General features: G+C 41.5%; 1 protein-coding gene across 21 annotated transcripts in view; it reads right to left on the bottom strand.

The window, feature by feature from the left end:
• Wdpcp (WD repeat containing planar cell polarity effector) overlaps window positions 1–14,075 on the bottom strand; it is a 330,930-nt gene that overhangs the window by 153,766 nt on the left and 163,089 nt on the right. For all 21 annotated transcript variants that reach the window (XR_010057369.1, XR_010057368.1, XR_010057370.1 and 18 more), the window contains one exon: window positions 3,163–3,772. Coding sequence is in view for 18 of the 21 variants with exons in the window: in XM_039092074.2 (XP_038948002.1) it covers window positions 3,163–3,772 (610 nt within the window). In the remaining 3 variants the exon portion in view is untranslated. The remainder of the gene's footprint in view (window positions 1–3,162; window positions 3,773–14,075) is intronic.

The raw sequence follows: 14,075 nt of genomic DNA, 5'->3' as shown, positions 1-14,075 counted from the left end.
GCTTTATAATTTCCATATGATAACCAAGGCGCCTCTCAAAACCAACCTCGGCACATGTATGTGGGGATTTGGGGTGAGCACAGCACAGGCATTCTGAAGGGTGTACGGATTCTGTATAGAATGTAATACTCAACCTGTAGTGATAACAATGGTAAAGCCCTTGTGTCTGGCGTTGAGTGAAATGTTTCAGCAACACCTTTGCCATGTTTGGATCAATCAGTAGAGGCTGAGAAATTGTTCTGAAACTGTTTGAACCTTGAAGAAATGTCTCCCTGGAAAGTCTGCCCTTGGTGCTACATTAAGAACTTGGCAGCAGCACCAACTTTGGTTCGCAGACACTCCTCACAAACCTGGAGCTCCACTTCTGATTACAGCTAGCCGTGGTCAAAAGGGACAGAGATTTGTGTGGGCTGTCTGCTCTCACGGGCACCAAGGGCAAGATATCTTTGGTAGTTGGAACCTTTCCCAGCCCCAATTAACCTTGTATAATGTTTGAATAAAGTAACTGGTGTGAGCTAGCTAGGTGTCAGTCTTTTCCAAGAAGGCTGAACCCTCTGCTCTTTCAGAAAATGGAGGCTTAGCATCATGGTGAGCTTCTCTTTCTACTTTGGCATCTATGACCAACATCAATCAATACTTACTGGAATTTCCATTAGGAGCATGACACTGATAGTTGCTTCCCAAGGAAAGCATGCATCTAGAGGTCTTCTTATAACAGAGAAGATGTCACCATGCTTCTGTGATCATTGAAAAGGACTAAGACAGGGCACCCAACCTTAAGGGTTTCCCACAGCATTATGCTAAGTGACCTGGCACCTGCCACCACCGTGTTTACACTGACAGCACCCTATTTTAGACTATGATCTATGATCTGTCTCTACAATTTTAAATTGTAAGCTACACCTTTCATGTCAAATTTTCCAAGGGCTTGAATAACAAGCATGTGAAAAACAGTCTCATAAAGCTCTCTCTTCGGAGAGCTGCACATGCAACTACCTGTTTACATATGCAGTAACTTGAATTATACATGAAAATGCCACATGGATGCCCAGAATCAGCTCTGTGTTAATTCAAGAAGTATATTAATTTTTGGATGTATTTAGTAGCAGATCATAAGAAAAATCTGTTCTTTAAAACTAGGTTTTCTGTTTTTTTAAAAAAAATTACTGGTTAGAATCTACTATTTCAAGTAATCTACTACTCCCAGGAAAGAAATTTTTATATAAATATTAATTTCATAATACATTAAAAATGGGACACAAAGCTTTTAAAAAAATCCTTAGATATTCCACATTTAGCTCTTCCAAAGAGCTAAATTAGAAGACTGTGCAGTTTCCCTGTCCTGTAAACTTAAATGAAAATACAATTTAAATGATAAATGTCAGTTGCAGAAGTTATCACCTTTCTATCTGAGTGCTTGACTTCTATTGGATAATTTTATTCCAAGAGACCTTCTTGGGAAAAAGAGGTGACAGCCAACTCATTGCCTAATTGATTTAGGAACAGTGCCCAGGGAAACAGTCCAATTAAGTTTACAAGCTGGCAATTAGCAGGAAGCCCTCTAAATCCCTGCACTGAGAGCCTGTTTACTCTCGTAAGGAGGCAAATGTGCTAGAGATAGGAAGACAAACTGTGCTTTTTGCAAAGCTGTTGTGAGGAGACGGACAAGGGAGAATGGAAGGGATGTGGGGTGTGCATGGACAGATACGTTCTGTTGGACGGTAACTGAGTCATTTAAAGGGGTAGAGGAGAAAGAATAAAAAAGGTAGGTGAGAGAGAGGGAGAGGCAGAGATAGAGAGATTGTGTATGTTTTAACAGACATGGAAACATCAAACATCCACTTTAATTAGTGTTGTGTATGGAGACACATAACTGCTAAAATGTAGTCTACTGGATAATCTCACAATAAGAGATTCCAAACATTTTTGTACAATTTTAAGGTTATGAGCAGAGTCAGCAGCATTTCTCCTATGACAAGAAACACGGCTGTCTTTATAGGACTGTCCTTTGGATCAGTCAGGTCACTTCCACTAGACTGTCCTTTCCCCTTCAATTTGGGGGCGAGTAGGCCAGTGCGAAAACAGAAGTGATCGCTGCTTGACAAACACGTCGATGTCTTTAAAACTAGCTGCATACCTACAGCAGATCCTGCAAGGTTTTCAAATGTATTCACCTAACTTTTCAAGTACATATGTGCTTTAATTTAAAAAAAAAAAGGTTTTTGTCAGCCCAAGTCCCTCAAAGAATGTTAAAGTATACAAAACTACCTAAAGTAGTTCTTGTTCTTTCAGTATGAACCTGTCAATCCAGAGCTATGAAAGACAAGTGACCATCAGAATATTTCACTTTAAGGATCCCCACTGGAAATGAGCTTTATTACTTTATAATTTATAAACATCAAAAAGCTGTTTAGCACTTCTATCTAAAAGGAAAACAAACAAACAAAAAACAGGACCAAAAAGTTACACAAAGGTCTCTAGTAAATTTTAACTAAATATCTGACTTATTTTTTTAAATATTTGCTCTATCCAATTCCAACATGCACAGCAACAGAAATAGATAATCTAAAATAATTTTTATAGAAAAGTGTTCTATTCTATAACATAGGCTTTCATGATGAACACAGAAGTTAATTTTTAAATTCTAATCTACCTGTTTCTTATGGAATATTTTAGACAACTTATTTTAGAAAACATTAGAAGTAAATGTTCAGATTTTACAAAATACTGTGTATGTGTGTGTGTGTCTACATGAGTTCATGTACACCACATGTATGCAATGCTTGGAGAATCCAGAAGAGGGCGTCAGATCCCCTGAAACTGGAGTTACAGATGGTTGGGAGGGGCTGGGAACTGAACCCAGGTCCTCTGAAAGAACAGTAAACATTCTTAACCTCTGAGTCATCACTCCAGCTCTGAAAGGTCATACCTTTTAATCATCATTATGGACAATTAGCACAAGTCAAAAGTCTTCAATATTTAATATTTCTTGGGGCTAGTTAGAAACTACCCCAAGTGTTTTCAAGGAACCTATAGGCAATTGTTGAAAGGCAGACATTCTTATGGGATGGCAAGCAGAAAACCTACATTTGAAGAATAGTTTGACACCTTAGTTATGTCATAACATAAACGAAGTAACTACTACCAGGCCACTTGACTTACCAAGTTTAAACAACAGCACACCCAAAGGTCCTCTGTTGAACCTGAGGAAGAGGAGATCACAGATTTCTCCTCTCTTAGGCTTCTGGAAAACAATGGGAGGAGCTATCCACTGCATATGAACAAGACTGCTGGAAAAATCAAAGAATTTATTGAATTGCAGAGTCTCCTTTGGTAAGCAATCTTCTGCCAAGAGCTGGATGTTGATAGGGGACAGAGCAATGTCAAAAACTTGTAATTCCCCTTGGTTGCTGCCAACCAGCAGAATGGCACCACTTGGGTGGCAGCTTATTAATGAAGGCATAAGTTCAGCCTGGGCCAAGAGAGTCACTCCACGGTGAGCTTCATAGAGAATTACGGACGAGTCTTCACAGCCCACAATCAGTTTGTCTTCCGTAGAATTCTTACAGCAGCTGATGGCCTTCGACCTTAGTGGTATTCTAGTAACTGACACGCAATGGAGTTTGTTCCGGACAGACTCGTAGATACAGCTGTCAGCCATGGGCTCCTGGTCTACACTGAAGGAGCACTCCACTGTGAACACCTGATAAGGTTGTCTGGTGCCAAAGTGAACATCCAGAGGATTCCATTCTGTGCGAACAGAGCTCAGGACCTGTAAGAATCGTGGCGAGTACAGTAAGACGAACCTTGGTTTTGCTGCGGCTGTCAAGCACAGGGCCGTATTTTTAAATTCAGAATCCACTTAAGACCTGAAACTGCACCTTGGATACCAGCAACGGCGGGAAACAACAGTGCGCAGAGAACATATAGACTCTCCACAGCTGCAGGAACTGAGTTACACGATTTTAAATTTAACACTTAGTGTTCAATAAGTCTGAAAATCACTTAAAGCTGCATATGTCTAATGATGTATAAAAACTAGTAAAATGAAGTTTTATTAAAATAATAAGACTAGGAGTTGGGGATTTGGCTCAGTGATAGAGCGCTTGCCTAGCAAGCGCAAGGCCCTGGGTTCGGTCCCCAGCTCTGGAAAAAAAAAAATAAGACTAGCAGAATATGTTAAGAAGTTAGAAAAACTTTAAGGGATTAAGTAATAATCTCTTTCCCACCTACTACTCTTACCAATCTTGAAAATATTAATAATAAACTATTGCCTGAGTAGGCAAAGGGAAAAAGCATCAGCACTCTACTACTAAGTCTTACAAAATTATTTTGCAATCATAAAGACAAAATATGACATATTGCTGTATCAACAAATTGTCAATAGAAATAATATGTTACTTTAAAATGATAAGAAAGTAAAATTAATAAATGATATATTTTAAAGCTTGTGAAAAATATTGTAAAAGCATAGAAAAGAAAAAAATTTTGTTTTATTTGCCCACAGAAACACCAATGCAGAAGACAAAAGAAAACAGGTTACTCTCTTATTCATATGTAAATGGTGGGTAGTTAAATGTGGCATTAAATACATTGCTCAAAAAGTAAACCACGAAATGATGGCAAAACACTGAATAGCATTTTTGATAAGGATTTGAGCACATTGAGAAGTAGGCGTTGGAAGAACGGTTGTATTCTTGTTGGGGGAGGCCCCTGGCCACTGAGAACAGCAGGAAGGTGAGCCACTCAGGTCTCCGCTCACAGGCCTGCAGTGGGAAGGAGGAGGTGGACACTCAAGCCTGGGGACAAAGCTCAGCCTTGTCCAGTGGGTATTCTGAGCACTGCTGATTTGATGACTCTCCTCTCTCTCCTCTCCTCTCTCGCCCCCCCCCCCCACTATTTATTCATTTACTGGGCATATACTTAGTGAATTAACTCATCCAAAACTAAGCCTATTGCCATCATATGTTCATCTCCAGACCACACTACCAAAAATTAAAAAAGGAAGGAAGGAAGGAAAGAAGGAAGGAAGGAAGGAAGGAAGGAAGGGAGGGAGGGAGGGAGGGAGGGAGGGAGGGAGGGAGGGAGGAAGGAAGGAAGGAAGGAAGGAAGGAAGAAAAGGAAAAGAATAAAGAAAAAAGAAAGGACACACCCAGGCAGAGCCTGGTATATTTGACTGAGATCTGTCTCTGGGTTGTAATACAGCACATTGAGGTCATTTTCTACATGTGAAATAGGACTAACATTATTTGTTCATATTCTCCTCTCATATATTACACCCCACTGCAGCTTTCTCTCCTTCCACTCCTCCCAGTCCCTCACCCCTCCCCCTTCTCTCCCAGATCCATGCCTCCTCCCTTCCCTTCAGAAAAGAGCAGGCCTCCCAGGGATATCCTCAAAAACATTCATACTAGACACATACTCTGATATCAAGGCTGCAGGAGGCCACCCAGCGGGAGGAGTAAGGTCTCAAGAGCAGACAAAACAGGGTTTTGCCACTGTTAGGAGTCCCACAAGAGCATCAAGCTATACAACTCTATTGTTTATGTAGAGGACTCATACAGGCTCCACGATTGTCACTTTAGTCTCTGTGAGCCCTGGTTAGTTGATTCTGAGCCATATTCTCCTGGTGACCTCAACACCTCTGGCTTCAACAAACCTTCCTTTCCCTCTTCCTCGGGGCTCCCCTAGGTCTCTGCCTCTGAAGGGATTATTGTGGTGACTCATTTAACTATTTAACAGTCTTGTGAGTCAAACTGTTTCTGAATGCACATGTGGCAATGTTATGGAATGGTGGGCCAGGGACAGGGATGGGCACTGACCTAGGTTTGTGCACCTGTCTCCATACACACACAAAAGCCTGCAGTGGATGCTGGGTATCCTCCTCAGTCATTCTCTGATTTAGCTGTGGAAGCAGTGTCTCTGAACCTGGAGCTCCCCAATTCACCTAGAGTAGCTGGCTGGCAAACCCAGGGATCCTCCTGCCTCTGCTTCCCCTGCACTGGGATTACACGGGATTACAAGAGATGGGAGCTGGAGATGTGACCTTAGCCTCCGCGCCTAGGGGCCGGGTACTTCCCCAATGAGCTCTTCCCACCTCCTGATGTTCGAAGACCTAACTTAACACACGGTACTAATTTAATCTTTAAACAGCATGGTTTTGAGTCCACTTTCCTGTTCAAATCTTTTAATGGCAAAAAACTAATGATTTAAATTTTATCCCTTGCCTAGTACAAAATATACCATAATAGGTCACACCAAATTCCTTCCTTCCCTTGTCTTTCTTTTGTTTGTTTGTTTAGCAAATATTTTAGTGTAAGCTAGACGCTGATCCTGGTTATACAGCATTTAAAGAAAGTCTCCCCAGAGGCTCCCGCTTTGCTTGTGCAGCTGTTTTGTAGGCAGTAGATACTCTGGGGGGGTGGGGAGGATGGGGAGCAGCAATCAGTCCCAATTCAGACAGCTGCATCACACTACAGCCCAACTACCCTGCCACGCCCTCGAAGGCAAGCTACCGTCTCTAAAGGATGTTCTGTCCAGTTTGCTGACACAGCAGTAAGGAAAGTCATGCAGGAAGCTGGTTCCAAGACAAGCAGGGCTGCTGATAATGTGGTCTTTAAGGTTTTCTTAAATCACTCCTCGAAGGAGCTCAGTTTGAGAATGCTGTCAGAGCAGATCAGGAGATCAGAATGCCAGGACATGCTGTCCTCACCTGGGAGGCTTTTCAGACAGGAACAAGGCTTCAGCAACAATCAGACTAGAGGCTATTTCAAAAAACAATTTATCATGTCCTGAAAATCTGAGTGAGGGCAAATTAAAGAGCAGTGGCCTACTTTGTTGGCAGAGGGAATTTCGAGACGCACTGGGAAATGCCTAGGAGGTACATGCCACTGTCAGCCTGACAGAACTTGGCATTTACCTATGGCAAGTGTCTCTGAGAGTGTCTGTGAGCAACGGCTGTGACTGCACTGCCCGGTATGGGAGGACCTGCCCACTATGGGTGGCACCATTTCCATGGACAAGGGATCCAGCATTCTATAAGCAGGGAAAGGTGAGCTGAGTACAAGTCTAAGTGTACCCACTGTTCTGACTGTGACCGCTGCCTCATGCCCACCATTGACAGACTAGGCCTTGAACTATGAGCTAGAATAAACGCTTTCTCCCTTAAGTTGCTTTGGTCATGATGTTTAAATCACCAGAAGAAAGGGAACTAAGCTGCCTGTGGCTGACTGCCTAGGCTGGGTTAACTGAAGACCCACCTTAACTGCAGGTGGTGCTGGCTACTCCATGGCTGGGTCCTGAACTGAGGGAAAAGGACAAGTAGCCTGGAACTCAGAGTCCATTGCTCTCTGCTGTCTGCATGCAATGCTACATGAGCAGCTGCTGCCTCAGGCCCGGCTGCCAGGCCTTCTCCATGATGAACGTATTCGTGACTGTGAGCTGTAATTAACCCTCCTTCCGTCCTTAAGCTGTTTTTGTCAGGTATTTTATCACGCCGACAGGAAAGTAATGAGTACAGAAGAAGACTAAAAGTATCCTAGGTTTCTAAAGCCCTTCCAGCCAGGTTATATTCTTTTTATTATTTTATTTATTTACTTTTCAAATGTTGTCTCCCCTTCACCTCTAAGAGGTGCTTCCCCCACCCACCCACTCACTCCCACCTCACCCCTTTAGCCTCCCCTTCTCTGGGGCATCAAACCTCCACGGGACTAAGTGCATCCCCTCCCACTGAGGCCAGACAAGGCCGTCCTCTGCTACATATGTAGTGGGAGCCACAGGACCAGCTGTATATGCTCCTTGGTTGGTGGCTATGAGTCTCTGCGTCTGCCTGGTCGCCAGGTTACGTTCTAATCCTACTTCATAAGTGTTTCCCATCCTCAACCCGTGCTCATGTGATATGTAGTCTTCTGTGATATCTCAACCCGAGGGCATGTTATGATATGTAGTCTTCTGTGATATCTCAACCCAAGGGCATGTTATGATATGTAGTCTTCTGTGATATCACAACCCGTGCTCATGTTATATGTAGTCTTCTGTGATATCTCAACCCAAGGGCATGTTATGATATGTAGTCTTCTGTGATATCTCAACCCAAGGGCATGTTATGATATGTAGTCTTCTGTGATATCTCAACCTGAGGGCATGTTATGATATGTAGTCTTCTGTGATATCACAACCCGTGCTCATGTTATATGTAGTCTTCTGTGATATCTCAACCCAAGGGCATGTTATGATATGTAGTCTTCTGTGATATCTCAACCCAAGGGCATGTTATGATATGTAGTCTTCTGTGATATCTCAACCTGAGGGCATGTTATGATATGTAGTCTTCTGTGATATCACAACCCGTGCTCATGTTATATGTAGTCTTCTGTGATATCTCAACCCAAGGGCATGTTATGATATGTAGTCTTCTGTGATATCACAACCCAAGGGCATGTTATGATATGTAGTCTTCTGTGATATCACAACCCGTGCTCATGTTATATGTAGTCTTCTGTGATATCTCAACCCAAGGGCATGTTATGATATGTAGTCTTCTGTGATATCACAACCCGTGCTCATGTTATATGTAGTCTTCTGTGATATCTCAACCCGAGGGCATGTTATGATATGTAGTCTTCTGTGATATCTCAACCCGAGGGCATGTTATGATATGTAATGTGATATCTCAACCCGAGGGCATGTTATGATATGTAGTCTTCTGTGATATCTCAACCCGAGGGCATGTTATGATATGTAGTCTTCTGTGATATCTCAACCTGAGGGCATGTTATGATATGTAGTCTTCTGTGATATCACAACCCAAGGGCATGTTATGATATGTAGTCTTCTGTCTTAGCTATGTAGTTCTATGTCCTCATTTTCATGATAAGCTTGAAACACAACTATGTTGTGGTTTTCATACTGTTCTACACCTGTGGAGGAGCAAAAACTGTGCTAACGGTAAGTTCACCGTAACTTTTCTAAAGCTATAAACGCAATGCGAGTACAGCCCTCACTGCTAGTTGAGGTGCCCTCTGGAACACTGGAGGTTTTCCAGTGGAGCCCTCTGGCACTGCATATTTCAAACTGAAGGAAACTGAGGGCTATGAGATATTGAGGGAAATATGAACTCCCACCAAGACAGTCTCAATAAAAGGGCCTAGTAGGATGGCAGCAGTCTCCAAGTTACAAGGTTTAGGGTTCAGAGATCAGAGTTCACGACTCGGGTTTCCAAGTCTTTGTTTTGTTCTGTTTGTTGGTGGTGGTTGGGTTTTTCTTTCTCTCTACCAGTTCTTGAGGCCCTCACTGACAGGACTCGGGGCATGCTTTGCTACTACTGTTGCCATCCACTTACGGGAAAAAAATGTCTTGCACAGTACAACTAAGAATACCACTGGCTTGGGGGTAGGCAACCTGTGAGCTTCCCAGCGCAGGCCTGGGACAGAAGTGCAGCCCTCTGTGGGAACAGGGCCAGCTTTTCATGACTGAGCTAACTCTCCAAATCTGGACCACACTGCTCTTCATGTACATCAGTCACTTCAGTGACACAAAACAGGTGCCGTCGCCATAAATCTATATTCTGGGGATAAGAACTCTGATAGTCAGAGAGACAGATACTACTGACCTACAGTCTAGGCAGGATACCCAGTGATCCTGGGGAGGAGTCCCCAGACAGGGAAGAAGAAAGAGGTGAAGAGGGAGGCCTGCGCTGAGCCATTCTGCCAGCCCTGCACTCTAAGGGCCACTGTGCATAACAGGACAGCAGAAATTTGAAGAAGTCCTGGTAGATGACTGTCCTTAAGGATGCTTCATTCCTAGGTCAGATAAATTGTTCTGAAAATCGTGTACTTTCGAAATGTAATTGGTAAATTATCTTTAAAATGAACAAAATAAAACTGTCCCTTCAAAACAAAAATTACACAAATATAGGCTAATACTGCCCACCTACCACTATTCTCTACTCTAGTATTTTGGACTCTTGACAGAATTATATAAAGAACAGATGGAGCTGTGTTTATAACTCTCAGAATGATCTGTCAACATGAATAGCCAAAATACCTGTATGTTAAAAGTATTTTATCTACTTGGCTGCAGCATTTGATCATGATTGAACCCAACTGTCCCTCCGCCGTCAACACCAGAGAGGAGAAGCAGTACTCGGGCCCCAGCTCGAGTCCTAAGGTCCTAGGCAAGCTTGCCTCCTACATCTCTGTTTCTCTTCTGAAAAGGTTGTATTCACATATGTGGTAGGATGGCTACGGAATTAAAAATGACATCTAATATGCAAGGAACAGAAGCACCCACTGCAGTAGTCACTCTCATCGTTGGTCCTGAAGGCCAAGTCCGGTTCCTTTAGCACTGTCTACAAACAACACAAAGAGTGGAAGGCAGTGATCCCTGGATAAGAACTGTGTTTCCTACTGAGGACTTACACGTGGAAGAACGCCTCCATCCGGAGAAGACGGGGATTGGAAGCTGATACTCAGTGCATTTCATCTGTTCACGAGCGACATCACTGTACTTGGTACACGACAGTGGCTCGATAAGGCACCGAATATATTCTAAATAAAATAAACTACTGAGGAATAAAAAAGAAAAGATTCAAAATGTGACAAGTCAGAAGAAAGTCTGAAAATCCAAGGCAACGTTGTCTGCTTTCACAGGAAGACAAAAACTCAACAAGGAAGGAACATGAAGAAAGCAGGAGAAAAATATTTGCAATTTTTCTTTTGAAGGGGCAGTTCTATTTGGTTTATTTTAAACCGTCAATGCCAACCAGAGGTATCTGGCATCAGAGGTAGGTAAGTAGGGGAGATTTTCATTCCAAAAGACAGGTGATCCTGGCCCAGTAATTCTGTGCATGTGTTTGTGCATATGTGTACATTCAAACTGTGTAGTAGAAAATGTTAAAAATGTAAAAATTCAGGCTAAGAAATAGCAGAAGAAACAATAAGATGAGTTTCTAAAATGGCCTAAAGAAAATGGTTTTTGCCAAGTTTAAGTCAGTCTCCTCTCAGTAAAACCAACTGGACGTTCATTCTGATGAACCTTCATTTTCATTCTTTAAAGAAAGCTAACTTTGTCAGGGAATGGTGGCACACACATATAATACCAAATTTACACACACACACACACACACACACACGTACGCGCACACCTCTGAAAATAATTAGATAAAATTCACCCAGCAACAGTACAGGAAAAGAAAGCCTCATCAGTCAGTCTGACTGATGACCATTAGAGAAAGATAGCTTCAAACTCAGAAAGAACAAAAAGCAGAAAAGAAACCAGTGAGTTAGAGGCTGGCTCAAATCTTCAAGTTTCATGTTCAGCTAGAGAGGGTATCTCTCATGAATGTTTTAAAAGTCACCCAATATGCAAATCAGGAAAATTATTTAAAGAGAGGCCTCTGCTGGCACTGAAGCCTTTACCAGTAGGTAAACAGGTTACTTAAAAGATTATGCAGCAGCCAGAAGTTCTTAGCTTATCACTAGGATTTATTCCGAAATCTACATTCTCTCCATCACTTTGCAGAATTTTTAGGAACAGAAGATAAAAAGTACATTTTATTTTTACTTCTTTTTATGAAACATTCAACACACACATAAAAGTGGAGAGAAAAATATGTGAAAAACAGCTTTAGGAAATACTATCTTTTTGCCTCAATTTTAAAAATAAAATATCACATATAAGTTGAAGCCTGCCAGGCCCATTTCCTTCTACCCCACTCTGGAGGCAACATTGTTACGAATCTGGTATTTATCCTTATGTATACTGTTGTTTATTAGTCTAGAATAGTCAGGAAGAACACTGAATCATTGTTTTATAGGTTTGCATAAATGTTATTAAACTATCTCACACTGTAATTTCATTTTGCTCAATTTATTCTTCTGAAATTTAAGAAAGTCACACAAATATACTTTAGTCTTTTATATAGCACTGTACCCTCCAAATGTACCATAAAATATGTTTTTATTTGCCTGATTTAAGCGTGCATGCGTGCGTGCGTGTGTGCATGCGTGTGTGTGTGTGTGTGTGTGTGTGTGTGAGAGAGAGAGAGAGAGAGAGAGAGAGAGAGAGAGAGAGAGAGGGAGAGAGAGAGAGAGAGAGATCAGGGAGAGAACACGGTATCCCATTGATTAGCAAGCATTCTACCACTGAGTTATATTTACAGCCTATTATTTAAATTTTTACATAGGGTCTCACTCAGTTGAATGTATTGAACCTGTGGCCCTCCTTCTTCAGTCACTAGACTAGTTGAAATTATAGGCAGCATGGGGTCTTTCATATTCTCTCTCTCTCTCTCTCTCTCTCTCTCTCTCTCTCTCTCTCTCTCTTTCTCTAAGAGAACACAAAATACATTTCCACAGGAAGCAGGCATATTCACAACACTCTTACTACAAGAAGGTAGCAGGGGGCTGGGGATTTAGCTCAGTGGTAGAGCGCTTACCTAGGAAGCGCAAGGCCCTGGGTTCGGTCCCCAGCTCCAGAAAAAAAGAACCAAAAAAAAAAAAAAAAAAAAAAAAAAAGGTAGCAAATGAGAGTCCCTAGTGCACCACATATCCGATCAAATACAGCATCTAAAAAACAGTGAGATTTGGGCCAGCAACACATCTCAGAGGGCAAAGTCACCTGCCAACAAGCCTGATGTCCTCAGTTTGATCCCCTGAAGCCATGTGGTGAAAGGCAGAACTGACCTCACAAGTTTTCCTCTGAACTCCCCATGTGTACTGTGGCATACACACACACACACACACACACACACACACACACCATACATAAACAAATAAAAGTTTAAAAAAAGTAGCATTTGGTTTAAGTAGGTGCATTCCCATTTTCTAACATTCTCTAGCATTGACGTTTGTGCATGACGATGTGTAAATGCTAATAAGCTAGAAGGGTTTAGGAAGGTGACAAGTCTACTAGGAAGCATGAGCATCCTTACATCCTGACTTCATGTATGGATAAGCTGTACTCTTACATGTTTGTATTCATACAGTTTTCCCATCTATAAAACTACTTTTTATAGTAGTCAATACGATATATCAAAGACTTACTTCATCAAAGAATAAGCAAATACTTAATGAACAGAATAGAAACCCAGTGATTTTCAACAAAGAGCAAAGGCAAGCCAATGAAGAAAGCTGTCTATTCAACAACAGTTCCCATTATCAATACATACAAGTGAAAACACAAAGACTGAACACGGAACTCAAGTTCTAATCACAAGTTTTACCACAGATCCCTGATTTTGAAAGCAGCAGCAGTGGTACCTTACTTTTTAATCTTTTTAAATCTCCACATACTACAGACAATTTTTTTAGATAGCAAAGCACACTACCCACGAACAAGTAGATTCGGATTTTAAAAAGCGATAATTATATGCAGTAAATATATCATAATAATTTAGACGATCTTAAAATGAGAGGAGAGAAATGAGCAAGAGACCTGGAAAAAACAGAATGTCGTCAACAATGAAAGCCACAGTGGTAACATTGGGATGGTTATCCCCACAGGGCATGCGTGTGAGAAAGAACATGGAGGATAACCACTTACGTGATCTAGCTCATCCCGCACTCCTATAAACCAAGAGCTTGGTATGGAAAATGAGAACTAGAGCAGTAATAGAGAAGAATTAAACCTCAGAACTCTGCAGTGTCCACATGGACAAACCAGACTTTGTATATAAATACAAATACTGCTACCAAATAAATTCAGACAATAACCAACCCTGAAACAACAAGCTAATGTCCTTAATAGCCTGATTTTGACTCAAAAATATCATTTTACTTAAAAAAAATAGTGTCTTGGAGAAATGGCTGATTCCAGCCTAGGACAGGCAATGTACCAGATGAGTGTGACCCGCCCACACACCAGACAGCAGGGAATCTGCCAAGACTGCTGAGACCAAAAGAGAACAATTTGAAGATGCTTTTGCTAGGAAAAAATGGGGTAACCTAATCTTCTAAAAGATACACTTACAACTTATGAACATAAAATAGAATGTTTGAATCTATGAATTAATAATGCTATTTTAAAAATTAAAATCAAATACCTTCATTATAGATCAGTTTATCATCTCAACAAAT

The sequence above is a fragment of the Rattus norvegicus genome, chromosome 14, assembly GCF_036323735.1.
Source record: "Rattus norvegicus strain BN/NHsdMcwi chromosome 14, GRCr8, whole genome shotgun sequence".
NCBI classification, from domain to species: Eukaryota; Metazoa; Chordata; class Mammalia; order Rodentia; family Muridae; genus Rattus; species Rattus norvegicus.
This window is presented reverse-complemented; position numbering and strand designations above follow the sequence as displayed.